Source organism: Copidosoma floridanum, unplaced genomic scaffold (assembly GCF_036245765.1).
Source record: "Copidosoma floridanum isolate Cflo_tuat_1 unplaced genomic scaffold, Cflo_Japanese_pri ptg000027l, whole genome shotgun sequence".
Lineage (NCBI taxonomy): Eukaryota > Metazoa > Arthropoda > Insecta > Hymenoptera > Encyrtidae > Copidosoma > Copidosoma floridanum.
In genome coordinates, this window is record NW_028321904.1 from 367,440 (window position 1) to 386,036 (window position 18,597).

Consider the following 18,597-nt stretch of genomic DNA (forward strand, 5'->3'; position numbering starts at 1 on the left):
ATGGGTCATGGGACCCACGGTAAGAACGAAGTTCTTTAAACATGACATGAGTATAAAAACACAATTTCTCAGGTAACAAGGGGGTCGCCAGACCCGTAGAAAGAACGAAGCTCTATAAACGTTAGTACTGCATTTATGTAGTTCACTAAACAAAAACTTGAAAAACGAATTAAAGAAAAAAATTAAAAAAATAGTTCAGTACTCACGATGGTTGAACTTCGTGAGAACGGCGTGCATAAATACAGTACTCACGAAGTTTAACCATCGTGAGTACTGAACTATTTTTTTAATTTTTTTCTTTAATTCGTTTTTCAAGTTTTTGTTTAGTGAACTACATAAATGCAGTACTAACGTTTATAGAGCTTCGTTCTTTCTACGGGTCTGGCGACCCCCTTGTTACCTGAGAAATTGTGTTTTTATACTCATGTCATGTTTAAAGAACTTCGTTCTTACCGTGGGTCCCATGACCCATTTATACCCCCTGGTTTGTTTTTAATTTCTTGTTTTATTTTTTTTTTGTTTCTTGTTTTAATTTTTTTTTGATATTTCATTTTAATACATTTTTTTCATTTTTTTGTATTTCCTTCATTTAATTCCTTTTTTTATTTTCATATTTAATCTTTTTTTTTCATTTCCTTTTTTATTTTATTTTTTTGATCGCACTCGTCGAGATTCAGGGTGAATGGACACCTAGGTCCCTTCCCCCTTAGAGAAGAGTGTCGTCCGTAACCGGGATACTCAGCTGCAAGACTATCATCAGCATTCTCTACACAGCTTGTTGAACTGCCGAAGCACGACTGCATTGCTGTCGAGACGCTCCGGCGTATCATAACCACACTGATTTAATTCTGTTGCAGGTAGCCTCAATTTCATGTCAACGCCACCTAGCGGATTTTACTGAACTAAAGTAAAAAGCTGGCGTATTTTTGCAAAACTTTGAGCTCATTTATTGCTATTGTTATTAAATTTTTTAAGATAAAAACTATACTAAAACCATCTAGGAAGTATCATCAATCAGTGTGCAAAATTTCAGCAAAATCGGTTCAGTACTTCTCGCGGTTAGCGATTACAACGGTTTTAGCGACTTTAGATCACTATCACTATCTTTATTATTTCAATTACTACCATTATTGATATTATTGATATTATTACAACCAGTAAAATCATCACTATTTCTTTCCTTTATTATTAATTAATTGTGTTCACTCTTTTATTAACAACTGGTAATGTTTTAGCGATAACGTTTAGTTATACCAGCTGTAACGAGAAATGGGAGAAAAAGTATGAAATTATCTCACCTTTTGCTTGTGCCATGGATTGGAAATTGGATTTTCTAAAATTTGCAAACTATCATGTGTTCAAACCTGAGTGGCAGCCCCGAATTGTTCAAAGACGTGACCTAGAAAACACGTTTCTCCATTCATTAATCGCTTTTCCGGGTTGGCATTTGGGACCTTTTCTCAATACCTTAATTCTGCGTGTACGTAAGAAAGGCGCCCCCGAAGCGACGTGTGCGAAACCGTATATAAGGCCCGGAGTATTCTACACTAGCCAATCTTAACCTCAATCAATCTCACTATCCTTGACTCTCTTTTGGTCTAGGTCTTTTGCTTGACTCATTTTGGTCAAGTTTCCTATACTGCTACTTTTAATTGTCAGCTCTCTTCCAATATCATCCTCGATCCCCTCAGTCAAGGTCCTTTGGCTTTTATACGTCACTTAATTCATAATTACAAGTCAATTTGGGTTGCTATCAACAATTGGTAACCAATGCACAGTAAGTACAAATTAAAACCTAGAAAATCTTTTCAATTTCCTGCTACGTGCCCATCCTCACAAGTAGCCTTTCTGAATCACACGGGCTGCTTGTCATTGTGCAAAAGAGCAAGTGCACTGAGAAAGATTTGGTGCTGCAGTTGTCCCTCCCCCTACAGCAGCTATACCAAATCACTATTAGTCTGCTGTCTCTGACTACTGGGATAGCAGGTATCCCAGTCGGAACAGCGTACGTACGAGCCCAAGTATAGTAGCATTACCTATAGTGTGGTTCGACGTATGTATCATAGGTTAGGTGCATCGCATATACAGGTCTTGTGCAGCTCTCGTCTCAACTGGTATTGCTGATGCACTAAACTTCCGAACTAGCACTGTACTACCGGTGGTACTCTGACGGCGCCAAATCTTTCTCAGTGTGAGTTTATCTGCTAACGTGTAACTTTGCACCGTCTTGCGAGAGTGGTTGGCATGTGGTTAAGCTTCCCTCACGTACCTGACCACCTCGCACTGCGGCCTACTTTTTTCCATCCAACTGCTATACGAGAGATATTGGTAAAAAAAATCCCGAGCAATTAGCGAAAGCGTAGCTCATAACCTTACGTATTATGACGACGTAACTCCGTACCGGTGCTTGGTGTATCAGATCTGAGATGGATCTAGTATACGGATCAACACAGATATTTAAGTTATATCATCGTATCTTTCACAATAAATATAATGCTTAATGTAGTATATGTAATACGAAATATTCATATGCAATACACGTTATTTTTTACAGTATGAAATTATATGACTCATAATTTAAGACTAAAAATAAACTTTTAACTTTAAATCATACATTTTTTTTAAGACATAGTATTTGGGGTTGGCGCGCGAAGCAGAACTTATATATACATAGTAACGCTCGAAGTACAGTGGTTATATTAACTAACTGCCTATTCCTGTATCTTAAGTTGTTTGTCACCTTATCCTCAGAAATTACCTGTAGACATTACATTGGCGAAAATCGGAAGCGTGTGGTGACCGTGTAACGGACAAAACAAAATGTTCAACAGTAAACCGATGGAGTCTGTCAGTCGAAGAGTGAAAGCAGTTCATGTCAGATGCTTTACAAAAAAAAAAGAGGAAAATCAGGAAGTACAGCAAAGGCTGAAGGAGAAGGGAAGACGACTGGAGGTAGCGAGGCATTTGGCGGAGTTGGTGGGTGCCGGAGTCCAAGAAAGAAGGCAGCCAGTGGAGCCGAGTACAGTTGTGAGAGGAACGATCGGGCATGTTAACGAGTTTGCAACAGACGACAACTGGGTGATCTGGTATGAGCGCTTTGAGCAATACAATATTGTAAGTTCAACGAAGTGTCCTTGCGAGATCGTGTACCTCTATTTGTAACACTCCTTGGAAAGGGCGCATACATCCCTTTGAGGAGTTTGCTTGCCAATTCTTCTAACTTTGTTTCCGCCGGATGAGCTGGCGTGCATAATGAAGCAGCACCTACAACCTACACCTTGCGTTATTGTCGAACGCTATAAGTTTAAAGAAGGCTGGGGAAAGATCGTAAGGCATGCGTGGCGAATTTAAAAGGTTATCGACCCACTGTGAGTTTGAGCAGAACCTAGAGGACAGTTTACATGACTAGTTTGTGTGGGGGATATCTAGTAATGCTGTTATAAAGAGGTTGTGGGGAGAAAGCAATTTGACCTACGCAAAAGATTGCGAAATTGCAGCATCCATGGAGGTGGCAGGGGGAGATGCGGTGGCGATGCAGATGAGATCAGAAGTTGGCACCATTAAGTATATTAAGGACAAGGTAACCAAGAATATGAGTGTGCGTAGTGGTAAGCCCAACTGATAAACCGTTTGTTTTTGTTGTGGGAAGAGCGGCCATCGTAAGTTGGACAGTCAATTCCAAGAATATAAGTATAAGAAATGCGGCAAAATGGGACATTTACTAGTGATGTGTAGACAAAGGGGAGAGATAGGATCGCGTAAACGAGGTAGAGAGCGTGCATATAGGTAGACTGAAAGACAAAACTGTGTAGAGGATGAGAAACCGCAAAGTGAAAACGCCAAGCCAATCTTTTATATGCACGGTGGTAGAAAGATGTGTGAGAATGTAAAAGTGTTGTGTGGGTCAACAGAGGTAGAAGGTAAGTTTATGTTTTGAGATTGATACAGGTTTGCTGATTTCAGCTGTTTCCGAGAAAGTGTACAAAGAACGTATCGAATTGCGTAGGCTTCCGGTGGTTTAGACGTTGCGAGTAGTCAAAACATATAACGAACAGCGTTTAATTTCGTTATGGATGATTTATTTATGAAAACGTTAAATATTTCAATACAGCCGTAAAACTCGATCAGTTCGATATTGCATGGAAGTCGGATATGGCTGCGTGTGTTAGAAATAATTAACGAGACCTCTAGGGCTAAAATTAGTTTAAGCGTTAATTTTTTTCGAGAAACGAACAAGATAAAAGATTATTCAATTAGTAATTGTAAAGCGATATTGTCTAAAGAAATTGAACTATATACAGGGAGACGTTTCACATTATATATAAGGCCTTGATAAATGACCGAGTTTTGTAAGGTGCGCTCGGTGCCATTTGCCATGCAAAATAAGGTAGAATGTGAGATTTGCAGGTTAGAGGCAGCGGGAATTATCGAGCCGGTAAGTAGCGAGTGGGACACATCTATCGCACTCGTGCTTAATGCTAACGGTCAGATTCGTCTGAGTGGGGAACATAAAGTTTTGCTAAACCCACACCAATTTGTTGATAAATACCCCATACCGCGAGTTGTTCATTCGGTGTTAAAGCTACAAAGGAAAAATCGTTTTTCTAAGGTAGACCTGGCCATGCGTATGAACAAATAGAACTCGATGACTTGACGACAATAACTACACATGAGAGTCTGTATGGATATAACATACTCTCGGATGGCATGGCATCAGCGCCGGGCCTATTCCAGAGGGAAATGGAAAGAGTGTTGTGTAAACTTTCGAGAATAGCGCTATATTTTGCTAATGTCTTTGTATCGGGTAAAGCACGCGAGGAGCATTATGTGAGACTGCTGGCGGTGCTGCAATGATTTTAGAGAGTGGTCTGATAGTATAGGTAGAGAAATACGAGTTCGCGCAGCGTAGAATAAGATTTTTGGTGTACTTGCTAGACAATAAAGGATTGCGAGTAGACCCAGAGAAAATTAATCCAATAATTAATATAACCCCCTACTAGTGTAAAAGAGCTGCAGATTTTTATCGGTGCCCTTACATATAATTCAAAATTTATTAAAAACTGAAACGATTACGAGCCCGCTGTATGATTTGTTGAGGAAGGACGTAGAATAGCGTTGGACGCCAGAGAAAGAAAAAACCTTTCAAAGTGCAAAAAATAGTTTAATCCAGCATGGTGTTTTAGTTCATTGTAATTCATAGTTACCGGTCAAAATACCGGATGATACTTCACCGTATGGTTTGAAGGCAGTGCCATTCTACGTTTTACCGTCAGGCAAATACAAGCCTGTCGCTTAGTACCTTGAGCCGAGCCGAGCGAAACTATAAGCAGCTTAATCGGGAGGCTTTAGCGTTGGTTTTGGCGTGAAATCATTTCACCATTGCGTGCATGGTCGGGATTTTGTGCTTGAGACAGATCATAAGCTACTGGCGTACATCTTTAGGAAAAAGGGCGTTCCGGTGATTGCAGATAGTAGGGTGCAGCGAGGACCGTTTTTTTGTCAGGATATAATTTCGATGTCAGATACATCAAAGGAATAGAGAACTATCCGGCAGATGTATTGTCAAGAGTCTTGACTGGTCTTGAATCATGCAGCGCGGATAACAAAGGATACAATTATTTGAATTTTGTGCAAGATGAATCGAAACTTGTTTATGTCGACGTTTTTCAGCGTAAAACGTTGCGTGGCATAATCTTAAGACAGGTGCGGATATATCTAACTTGAGGGCGGACGGAAAATGTAGCAGAAAGCCTCAAACTGTATAAGAATAGGCACTTTAAATTAACATTAGAAAACGGCTGCACTTTGTGGAGCCATCGAATTATCGTCCTAGATGCGCTTAAGAAAGAAGTTCTCGAGGAGCTCCATGGCATCCACTTGGGCATCGTAGAGATGAAGTTGCTGGCTCGGTCGTACGACTAGTGACCCTAAATAGATAAAAATACTGAGACCAATGTTAAACTGTGTGATTTATGTATGCAGTATAATCACAATCTACCACGTGCCACACTACACGTATGGAGGTGGCCGGACGTGCCGACGTAACGCATTCATGTAAATTTCTGTGGTCCCATGGGGTGCATGTATATTGTTATCATGGATGCGTATTCAAAGTAGATAGGTACACGGGAGCCTTCAAATATTAAGGCAGCAACTACGATCCAAGAGCTAAAAGAATATTTAAGTGTGTGAGGACTTCCAATAACAGTGATAAGCGATAATGGCCCAATATTTACACCAAACGAATTTCAGTCTTTTCTGAGAAGTAACAATATTGAGCGTTCCAGGTTGGCTCTGTATGACCCACCTTCGAACGATGCAGCCAAAAAAGCGATTAAGACCTTTAAAGAAAAATTTTAATTGTTAATTTAAACACTGTCATAATATAATTCACTTTGTATTTCTATTATCACGCGGCCCCTTAGTGCACTACAGAGTGTTTATTAGCCCAGCTCCCGCTGGTCTGGGAACTCCGAACGCGATTGGAAGCGATAGATGCATCGGTTCAGATTAGAGTGAAGAGAAAACAAGATAGGCAAAAGCAGTGTTATGAAGGTAGCCAAAATCGAGTGTTTAACGAGGACTAGATGATAATGACCAAAGATGTTATTGCGAATCAACGGCACCAAGCTGAAATTGTTGATAAATGTAGTGCAGTAACTTACCATGTTAAATTAAACGATGATCAAATTCGGAAGAGACACGTCGATCAGCTATGTACACGGCAAGAGGCGTTACAGCCAACCGTTGGTCCAGTTAAACGCGTTGTATGTAATCATGTAACCACGGACATTCAGGGTGAGTTCACGGAGCCAATGCTCTAGGAAGCATAATGTGGCGAGCAGACGCTTGCGAGCGTCGATTTAGGGATTAGGAGTGAGCCACGATGCTCAGAGTGAGTACGAAAGGCCACAGAGCGATTCCAGTTATAGCGAGCCGTTTTTTTTAGTAAGTGTGGAGGAGTGTTGTATATCGGTATTCGGTGCCTAATATGACTGAAGCAGTGTGTGTATATGACTGAAGAATAGCCCTGATAGCGTGAGCGACACCTGGCTATACAGATGTAGTGTAGTTGCTATACAGTAAGTGTGGTGTGGAGGGAAAAAGACGTGGGTCAATATAGCGTCGGAAGTTGAGTGAAGGAGGAGTAACATGCAAAATCCACTTCTGTTACACATTTTCTTAAGGTCACCAATCTGAAATCGTTGATTTACTCTCACGCATAACGCTCCTATAGAAAATATAACTTCAAAAAATTATTTAAAATATTAAAAACATAATTTCGATGTAAGGGCTGTTGAACAGAGCACGCAGGGGGGAAAGCATTTATCAAGAGCATTGTACACATGTATGAGTTTTCGAGTGTTTCAATACTTTTACACTGCGCACGTCTCGTAGTCCAACTATTCAACTTCGTATCGATGAAGCGTCATTATATATAGATGCTACTATATCATTTGAAAGTTTTTTGTTGTTAGCGGTTCTATTTAACGTTAAACTGTTGTTTTTTAAATAAAAAAATTTTGTATACATTAAAGCACCTGAAATGTTTTGTGGTTTTCTGTTGTCTATACAATCAAAACTTTGTGCAATTTAAATGAATATAGATAGAAAGACCACTAACTGTAATTTCCATACAAAAATGTGTAACATATTATGGTTTTTCTAAAGTTATTATAGATATTGTTACACATAAAATTCCATCTGATTTTTTTAGATTAGTCATGTGGTAGCTTCCGTTGGGGTAATTAAGCTTTGGTTTCCATGTCATAACGATAAACTCATGATTCATCACAAATGGTGGTCCTCTGAAGCAAATCTAGGTCGTCATGGACCAAGCCCAACGTCATTGGTTACAATCAAATAGAACGAGCCAATTAATATTTTAAGGTTCTTAGCATCTTTTTTAACCATGATAAGACAATTGGGCAACACTATTTTTTGCACTTCATCAATATTTTTGTCTGTTTTTAACGTATTCAGGCGTTTGGTACGCTTTATGTCGTTGAAATTTTTCCAGCCATCTAAGAACATTTTGTACTACTGATGAACGTTGTTTCTTCCAAGGTAGACAGTCACAAAATTTTAAATGCATGGATTCTTTAATTTGAATTTTAGAATAATCATTAATCAAAGACGAGCCAACACACATCCAAGCAAAAAAGCTGTTAAAGGTTAACTAAACATTAAAAATGGCTGCTATTAACAAAATTCATGACGATCATAGTACAAACATAACATTATAAAAAAATTTTAATTGAATACGCGTAGCCCGCGGATATTTAAAATTCACGATAGTTTTTCAAACAGACCTTGTATATAACTATCATTGGAAAGTTATGCTTACTGTTTGCGCAAGTACGATTTTATCCTTATAATTAAGATTCCAATTTTTTTTTCAACATGTCTGGACAGTTACCCTTCGTAAGCACGTACACATATACACATATAGACCCCCGCATACATATCATCAAAATTTCAGAGCAGTGTATGTTTTTTATACTGTAATTTCCTTATAAACATTATACTTATCGACAATTTTAAAGATACAAAGTAAAGCGTTTTTCAGTATTAACTAGCAAAATAATGCAAAGTTTTTACACTTTCAAAATGACTACAGTCAATGAGTGTAGCTAAAGCGCTTTTAATGCATATATTTTTTTAAATGATAAAATCTGTTGTTATAGAAGTGGCGTGCCTATTCATGAATTTCAAATTATTAGTAAATATAGTTGTAAACAACATAAGCGATTTCATGAGAAAAAAAGAAAGATAAAAAAAGTCTACTATTTTTGTAATAGTGACCAATCTGAAAAGTTTTCTATGTATTGTTATCTATCACGTTGATAAAGAACATTTAATCTTATGTATCAACAGCTGTTTTCTTCTATTTCTGAAACCTTCTGTGAATTGTGTAAAAAATTATTTTATTCACAGTACCCATAGGATCACACAATTTCTACATATAAACAAATTTTATGCCACTTTAGAGTCTAGATCTTTCGCCATTACACCATCCAACATAATGCATTTGTCACGCTAGAATTAACGTAGGCTAGCTTGTATACTGACGTAGGACCTAGCTAATGCCTGATTTTAATTTCTGAATGAATAGTAAGCAAATAACTTATAATTAGAAATCACCGTGATCTGTAGAAAACAGCCTTCGAAATACATTGCAAATTGTTTCTCAAAACTTACGATGTGCTACTAGGAAGAAAATGAAACCAAAATGTCAGATTATCAATAAACGTGTGATTTGGGTTCCTGTGATTATTTAGTGAGATTTTTTCGAGAACACATTTGATTTTTGAAACTATACTACTGAAAATATCACTTTACGACAATGGTATTTACTGCACTCATATCAATCAAGTTTGCCCACAGCTCTGGTAAAAAACTGTTACTGATATGAGTGATATGAGTATTACTGATGAGATTAAACCGTCTTTTGCAGATGGAAGACGATTAATTATGCCTGTAAATACGCATGTCACTTAAATGCTCTTTTTAAAAATTATATGTTGATTAGTACCAACTGAAGAAATTGTCTCTTATGGTATTCAAAATCAACTTGAATTATTTTAAGATAAAAATATAAAGATATCTTATAAGTTCTTTTTTGTAAATCTCTAAAAGTAATGTTTATTTCAAAGTAAAATTTTGAACTCATTTACGTGAACAATAAAATCACTTACACGCACTGATATTAAAAAGAATGACTGAAATAAAAATGGTTGTAATCTTAAAATTGTACTTCTTGATTCTCCTTGTACAATTTACGGTTGTGTAAGCTTTTGTATAATGATATACTTAACATTCATATAGTAATTAAAAAAAATATATTTATAAAATGGTTTAAAAAAAAGTTATAAAATAAGTTTTTTGTAAACAGTTGTCATTTCTGGTCTGTTTTCGGCTAATTTGTTGGAGCACCATTTTCCAAGTCTGATTATGTATGAAAATATATCCGTTAATGATTCTCCCGCTTGTTCATCTTTTAATACATGCATATTTTTTTCATCAAAACTATCCACATATTCTTTAAGACGTTTGTTTCTAGATCGTGTTTTATCATATGCAGGTAGACCAGTTGCCAATTCGAATAGAACTATACCATAACTGTACGTGTCAATTTTAGTAGATAAATTACGTTCTAATATATACTCTTCAGGTAAATAAGGTCTAGTTCCCTGGATTTTGCTGACCTAAATATAAGTTTAATAACGTTTTTAATTCTATTTTAGTAAAGTTTATGCAATAAAGGAGTACAATCCAACCTACTTTTAAATAGTTATCAGAAGATCCTTCTCTTGCTAACCCAAAATCTCCGATTTTTGGCTCAAAATTTTTATCTAATAAAATATTAGCACTTTTAATATCTCCATGAATCAGAGGTTTCTGATGCACTGTATGAAGGTATTGCAAGCCACGTGCTGTTCCTTTTGCAATTTCCTCTCTTTGCGACCAACTGAGAGGCAATATTCCTCGTTTCATCTGCAACCTGTCTTCCAACGAACCATTTTTCATACATTGGTAAACAAGACAAGGCGCTTTACCATCTATGCTATATGCGTACAACGGTAGGATATTTTCATGAGGCAATGAATTTAATATTTTTATTTCTCGAAACGACTGCTCTAGTTGAAGAGCATAACTCTCATCGTAATCAGAACTTCTTGGCTCAATCTTTTTTATGGCTACTTCAGTATTCTTCCAAATACCTAAGTTTTTGAAAGAGAAAAAATCAATGAATAAAATTTAGTGAGACCACTACATAACTAATTTAATCAAATAAATATTATTTTACTATTTAATACAATCAGTGTACCTTTAAAAACAATACCGAACCCTCCTTTTCCAAGAACATTCTCTTTTTTCCAATAATCCGTAGCAGTTGCTAGCTCACTGTATAAGATACACGGTAGCGCACTTGAAAAAATTTCCGGCATTGAGGCCAACAAATTATGTGAATTACTCGTTGAATTAATCAGCTGTTCTCCTCGTGCCCTATTATTCAAGATTTTTTCTGACTCCTTGCTTTTATCCATAGCCATAATTTTATGAGGATTATGGAATTCTTGACGTTGGTGGCATTTTGGAATCCCAGTTGAAATTTTTTTTTCATCTTTGTTAAAAATTTTCCGAAGGTTTCCCTCTCCATTATATAAGAGAACATGATATTTACTATCGACGAATGGTTTTAATCTATCCATTGATTGATAGTGCTGCATTCGAGATAGTAAAATAAACAGCTCTAGAATTGTATGGTTAAAATGTCCCCAAAGAGTCAAGAGTTCATCTGTCGGATTTTTCTCTTTCCTTACGTTTTGTATTGTTGAGACATCATACTCCATATAGACACCTACGAGATTATTAAGGAAACAGTTTCAATTTCATGAAAAAAATTAAAAAACAATTTCAAAAATAATAGGTACCTGCTAGTTCTTTCCACCTTTCATTGTAATTAAGTATATTGCACAAGTCTGCTCGAACTGAGTAAGGTAACTCATAAATAAATGTGCATCTGTCCATTTTTATAATTCACTTCTACTCGCTCCCATTGTAAACTTTTTTTAGCATGTAGTACTATCTATAAAATAAGTGTTTTTTTACTGCTTATTGTTTTTATACAAACAAACAAAATGTTAAATTATTAGTGAAAAAGAAGAAAAGGAACATTCCGTTAGTTTAATCTTGTTTGGTTATAATTATTTATATACACTCTAATTTTTTTATTTTATCCAAGCTTAAAGCTACAATAATATGTAATAAAAATGGAAAAGATAACAAATCAGATTATGATAAATATTCTATGATAAAACGACCGTAAATCAAACAATATACTTCTAACAGTACTGCGTGACAATCATTCGTAAACATTTGTATTGAATACAGTATTTTTGATGCAATTATGATATTTAATTTATATATGCAGCCATCATAAAATTAGATTAATAAAAAGTAAAAGATTCAATTCTTTAGACAAACTCCAACGAATATGTACTTACTGGAGTTTTTTATAAATCAACAAGCTAAAAAAAGGCTGGAATTACAGAAGCTGAGACATGAAACGCTTCTCTGTCACCTCGGATTAGAAAAGATGTATACAAAAAATTTACTCGACGAATCAGGCTAGCAGCGAAGCCACCACTAACTAGTGGGCTCTCCTCACCAATCGTCATTGGGCACATTTACAAGAGATAAAAAGAATTGTAAGTTGTACGCAATTAAATGAAGGTTTGTTTGTAAGTATAACTCTTGTGCTGTGTCATACTATAATTCTGCGTCCTAATATTTATAAGCAAATTTACTACAATTAAAAAAAAAAAAAATGATTTAACCATTTCCGCTCTTAAGTGGCGTACAATACTTTTTTTTAATTTGCAGTGAAACTTCAGCAGTATGATAGAATTTAAAGCAGTCCTCAGTTTTCTTAAGATCCATGAGCTAGATTATCAATACAGCTAAGAATCATTTTCAGCCCTAAGTAGTATACTAAAAACTCCAGTAATCACTTACTGTTTAAAAATCGCAATTTTTATTTTTGTACACTAGAAATATGATTACCTAAGCATGGAAAATCAAGAATGGTCATTTTACACATAAAATTATACGGTCAGGACTTACACTTTTTCTAGTATTCACGGGAAACAAAAACAAAAAAATCGAATTTTCGTGACTTATTTATTATTAACAAACTAATCTTGGCTACTTCGTTGTTACTGCTACTTATATGTTCCGTAAAACACTATTTCTGAGCGATAAGAAAAATAGGTGCTTGTAGGTGTGAATTCGACGATTCTGCTAGTTCACACAGTGAAAGTGATTATGTTGGTATAGAATGGAATTTTGATTTTGACTTCTAACCACACGGTGTGCGAGTCTTTCATGTGGGCGGCTTGCAAAGTTCCCCTCAAATGACTCGGTCACCCATCCTACTGGGTACTATTTAAAAGGTATAGCAATTGTCTTTAGCACACCCCAACTATTTATCAAGTTTGATGGAAAGATGTTTTCCAAAAAAACATCTAAACTCGCTGTACCCACCTTTTTATAACAACAAACAGTGACTTTTACCCGACGAGCTGGCCAGGTGTTGGCTTTCCTTCCAAAAGGAAACCCTTGGAGGTCCAGACATCACGAGAAAAATCGATTACTTGTTATAAAAATCGGATGAGTGGTTTTTCAGCATCCTGGGTACTCATTCCATTGAAAAATATCTCGATAATTTTCGACAGAATTCGAACCCACGACCCCTCGAGTATATCCAGATAGGAGGCTACCATGCTAACCACTAAGCCATCGAAGCTAAAAGTGATTGTGTTATTACTACGTAAAGACCTTTAAGTACTCGTAATCTCGTGACAAAGTAAAAAACTAGCTTTACTGTTAATCTTTCCTGGTTTTTTTCATACTTCGACTCTGAAGAAAAAATTTCTAGAATTGATTTTTCCACAAGGGTTTTTATGAGATAAAGTTCTCATTTTCTCACATTAAAAATAGGAGCTTACATTGCAATGTGTTTAAAAAAGCCTTAACTACCCACACAAAAATGCTCAGCACATTTTTTAATACTCTCATCTCTTTCTCTCTCTCGCTTGCTCCCTCTTCCCCTCTCTTCTTTTTTCCACACATAATTTCACATATGCCTGTGCGAATAAGTGAATTTTATCGTCGTATCCACATTACATTAATCTTTGAATATAGCTTTACTGAAAAAAATTGTGTTTTTTTTTTGCTTTCACCCTTTCCTTATTAGAAAATTTTTCATTAATTTATTCTAAAGTTTAGTTTTTCTAGTGGTTGTGCTTGTGAATAATAAATATGTTAATGAAATCAGACCAACTATTTACAATAATCAACAAGTATTTGTTATGATTTGAATTGTGAAAATAGAAAAAATGTATAGAGCAGTAGTTATTTTACTATTTGAAGCACTGGCATTGCACTTTACCTTCAACTCAATCCTGTAGTTTCAAAATTAATACTACAAGTATATTGTTCAAGAAGGCTCCCTTGTGCTAGTGTCACGTAATAAAATATGTCATTAAATAGTTAATAATACGCTGAATCTAGTGGTCCCTTATTTATACCCTTAACCAAACCAAGTCTTGAGAACTTCATGCTTAAAGTTTGCTTTGTAAACTGGAGCGGTTAAGGCAAACATACTAATTGTAAGATGAACGATTTGCAACCCTTATCAAAAGAGTCAGGTATCTTAAGTATGCAGGAATTGTAAATTACAACTTCAACTTTAAAATTCCTTGGTGAAAAATATGGGTAAGCAAACTAAAAATTGAAATAACCGACGAAAAGGGACGATAAATGTATGCAGTCATTGATGTCACGTTGTGTACACGTTAATTTGAATATATATATATATATATATATATATTAGTACCACTGCCGACTTTCTTACTTTTTCAATCTTAAAATTTAGGTTGGTATCCTTACACGAGGGAGCCTTTTTAAAATAAAAAAAACCACCATCGTATTTTATCAAATGTGGGACGTATCGTGGAAACCTCGATTCAAAGGGCGCCAGGGCCACTTAAACCTTATTTAAGGCTTTTACATTAACTCTCATAGTGCGGCGGGCGAAACATCTACTTTTTAGCTCACAGTAAGAACTTTAACACTTACCCATATAAATTATGGAAAATACCTTACTGATGTATTTTTTCCTCAGCTTTTCGATACCATTATAAGTTTTAAAAAATATGAGTTTCTAATCTTAAAAAACTACAAAACGAGTTATATCTCAGAAATGGCATTACTAATATTTTATTATAATCTAGATCGAAAAAGTAGCTTTTTTTCATCGGAATAGCTTTTTCCTGGATAGGAATTTTTTTTTCCTGAGAGAAATACCGCAATAAACATTAGGTTCTACACCACGTGTTAGTGCGGGAAGCAGCTGTCTGTCACCATTTACTAGAAGTTCAATCAGTTTGCACGTACGATGTACCACAAAATCATCTGGTCTTGAGTCACTTGCATCGGCAAATCTTCGTCTAGTGATGAAACATCAACCACAATAAAGTATCGTGAAATAGATGAAATAAACCTAATTTCACTTCAACTTTTGAGGACGTTAAAGAAAGAATGATTAAATATGTAATAAATGGCTAAAGATTTGCTACACTGATTCAGTAGCCTTAAGGGATTACAACAACACCGAGATGAAAAAGCCATCATCTTTTTATTAAAAAGTATTATTATAAATAAAAGTACAATTCCACTCTTATTTCATGACTGTCAGACTCTTTCAAGCTTTTTACATCATTCTTTCTACGTTAGGATTTGTTTGCTCGTCGTATCATTGACCATTCTATGATGCCCTTACTTTTTTTCTAAGTAAAAGAAGGAACAAAATTCAGTATTATTAAACAGCTAAGAAGTTGCTCTATGAGAGTCACTGTGTAGCCTGTGGCATGCAGCTTGACAAGCAAAATGAAAAGCTCACCTTAGTTTTCTGCATGCGAATAAAACTGATTCGCCTCACCCATTGACACCACTGCAAAGAGCAACTGCTTCGCTTCTATATTATAAATCCCCAGACTGAATCAACTTATGCTTCAATTTTAACATAAAAATCAATAAACAATAACATTATTATTTAACTGGACCTCTTTCCAATGTGCGTCAGTGCAAAATACTTGAGACCAGACGATCTTGCAATACATTGCACACGCACACTAATTAAACTTCTAATGTGCGGTGACAGATAGCTGTCGCCCACGCTGACACGTTGTACAGCACCTCATTTTGGGTGTACAGCTGTCTACAAAAAAAAAAAGAGTTCAAGTCCAGTACATCCATTGACCATAAAATATTAAAATCTTTTATTGGCTTAAGTTTAAATTTATGAGTAATGAAAAAATTTGATCAATACAAAAAATTTTCTGATGTTATAAAAATTTCAGTTATGAGAAACAGTTATGAAGAGCTAAGTTTTTGTGCACATCTGGATACTTGACAAATATGACTTATTACAATTTGGATAATTTTGAAAATTATCATACGATTATTTATTATATTATTTTACTATTATGAATTAATTTATAATTGGTACGTGCTCTGAGAAAAAAAAGTATAGAATTGAAATGAAAAAAACATGTTTAGTATAAAGTAAATGTGTGATATAAGCTTTTATAGCTTCTTAAAGGTCTTTACGCACCTTGAATGTGTATTTATTATTGTATTGACTCGATTCAACAGCCTTCCTTGCGCATGAACTTCTTAGAATTTGAACGGCCTTGGCCTTGTTTACTACTTTACCGAAGTATGGATCATTGCCTGTGTATGAACGTAGCAGATGAGAAATTTATATTTAGTGTGTATTAATTAAAATTTGAGGTATTTTTACTATTTCCTCACAATACAGTATTTAATGGGTGAACGTTACATAGATTCCATCATACACGGAGTATAAGTGATACTATGGATGATTTATATATTTTATAACCCTCCAGGACATAATTAGGAAATAATCAAAACACGGTAAAAATGCTCTTGGTGTCAGCAATGCTGGTGCTTTCACGCGAACTATTTCGGGAAGATTTTTGGGTGCTCACGAAAGGTGTACCTATCTTAAGCTCTTCACGGCGATTCCTTTTCACAAAGACTATTTGTTCCCACTGTTGTCTTCTCGTTGATTCAACAGTGATAATTTAATCACAAGATAGTGGTCTATATGGTCTTCGAAGAAAGAAGTAAAAGAGAGGTATGAAGCATATGAATGGAAAGACGAAATTCAGGGAACGAGCTCAAAAGTCGTCTCTACTGCATTCACACACACACACACACACACACACACACACACACACACACACACACACACACACACACATATATATATATATATATATATATATATATATATATATATATATATATATATATATATATATATTGTGACGTGACATGTCACCGTCACAGTCAAAATACCGGTTTTGTGATAGCAGACAGGAGGAGAGGCAGTACAGTGCGCACTACCCCTACCTTATCCCAAACCCATACATAGGTATCCATCCCTACTATGGGCAACACAACCGATTCCCGACTGTGGGTAACACCTGGTGTGTGTGTGTGTGTGTAACAACGCAACACACACCCGTGTAAGTGGCTGAGGTGCCAAGGCAGCACGGATCAGCGGGCCGGGAGGAGAGACACTCTCTCTCTTGTCTGCTCACCATAGAGTCGTACTCTGATATACGTCGGTTGAGTTTTGCGTAAGCTAGTGAGGCAAGCTCGGTATCAGGCGACAACAGGAGACGCAGCCACGGCTACCTGTTGCTGACCCGACCGGTTGCAGGCGTATACACGCGGCTTCTGCTGGGACTCGTGCCATCCGAGTGCTGATACCTGCCAGACGGATCTCCCAGTGCCCGTGGTCAAGTTACGGTGTACCCCGCCATAGGAGTGTTAACGGTAGGCCTGTGTCCCTTAATCCTGTCCCTACCGTGAGAGCACTGTGCCGAACAGCAACTGCCGGACCCACAGGGCCGAGTTGTTAGTTGATAGGTCTTGTCGGATGGCTGGACGTTGACATTCTTTTGTATGTCATACATAGTCATTGTCAGAATAAACGCGTTATCTTTGTATATAAATAGATGTGTTTTCCTTAATTGTATGTGTTTGAATGCCAGCTATCCACCTATCCTACTGGCCCTTAAGGGCAATTATTAATAAATATTAGATGTACAGCGTCTTGCTGCTGACTTCAAGGCGAGCAAGACTCGACACATCACATGGCGCTCGATTAGTTGTTTAGGCAATTGTCCGGCACGGTGCTCTCATACGGCCGTTTTGTGTGCACGCTGTATTGAATATTATTTTCATGCTAAATTTGTTTTTTTTTGCACATTTTAATGGTTATGTTGTAACTTAGTTGCCGACGCATTATTTGTGCTGTTGGTGCGTGCTACTCCTTTAACGGAGTTTAAATTTTAACAGTACTCATAACTTGATAATAATTTGTGTGTATATCAAATTAAAAGTTGATTGTTAATTTTTCCCTACTGTTTACCTTTGCTAGCGTGTAGTGAAATAAAAACAAGGTGTTTTCTTTTATTTCTCAAGTGCGATCTTGTACAGGATTAGCTACTGTGTAGTGTAGATTGTATATGGTATACGAATCGAGAATTTAATAACAAGGGAAAGTTGAAGACGGTAGTGTTTACATTTAGTTAGCAGCGTACCAACACCAATATATTATGTTGTAAAGAATTTGTTCGGGATAATCCCTACAGTAGCTTAATAATTTCAAGCTACTTGTAAATACACAGTATAACATCAACCCATACAAGCGATAGAATAAGACCTTATCGTGTATACTCGACTATTCGGCTTTGTTTATTTCGTGACCCCTAGCGTTCTACACACAAAATATGACAGTCTCACTAGAGGATTTGGAGTTCTCCTTCAGCGCAAGCGTAACAGGGGGGGACGAACTCCAAGCGCTGAGCGATGAGACAATAAATAAAGTAATCGAGGACACAATTAAACTATACACGGACGGGGAAATATTCCAGTATTTAATATTGCTAGGGTTAAAAAGTAATGGAACCACGCCGGAAGCTAGAGATAGAT

The 18,597-nt window shown here is 36.3% G+C and overlaps 1 protein-coding gene across 2 annotated transcripts in view; it reads right to left on the reverse strand.

Moving 5' to 3' along the window:
- Positions 1-9,656: 9,656 nt before the first annotated feature.
- pll (serine/threonine-protein kinase pelle) overlaps positions 9,657-18,597 on the reverse strand; it is a 97,723-nt gene continuing 88,782 nt past the window's right edge. For both annotated transcript variants that reach the window (XM_089595681.1, XM_014356897.2), the window contains exons 2-5: positions 11,439-11,593; positions 10,832-11,365; positions 10,285-10,724; positions 9,657-10,208 (exon numbers count right to left, since the gene is read on the reverse strand). In XM_089595681.1, the coding sequence (XP_089451807.1) occupies positions 9,870-10,208; positions 10,285-10,724; positions 10,832-11,365; positions 11,439-11,535 (1,410 nt within the window). In that variant the 5' untranslated portion in view covers positions 11,536-11,593 and the 3' untranslated portion in view covers positions 9,657-9,869. The remainder of the gene's footprint in view (positions 10,209-10,284; positions 10,725-10,831; positions 11,366-11,438; positions 11,594-18,597) is intronic.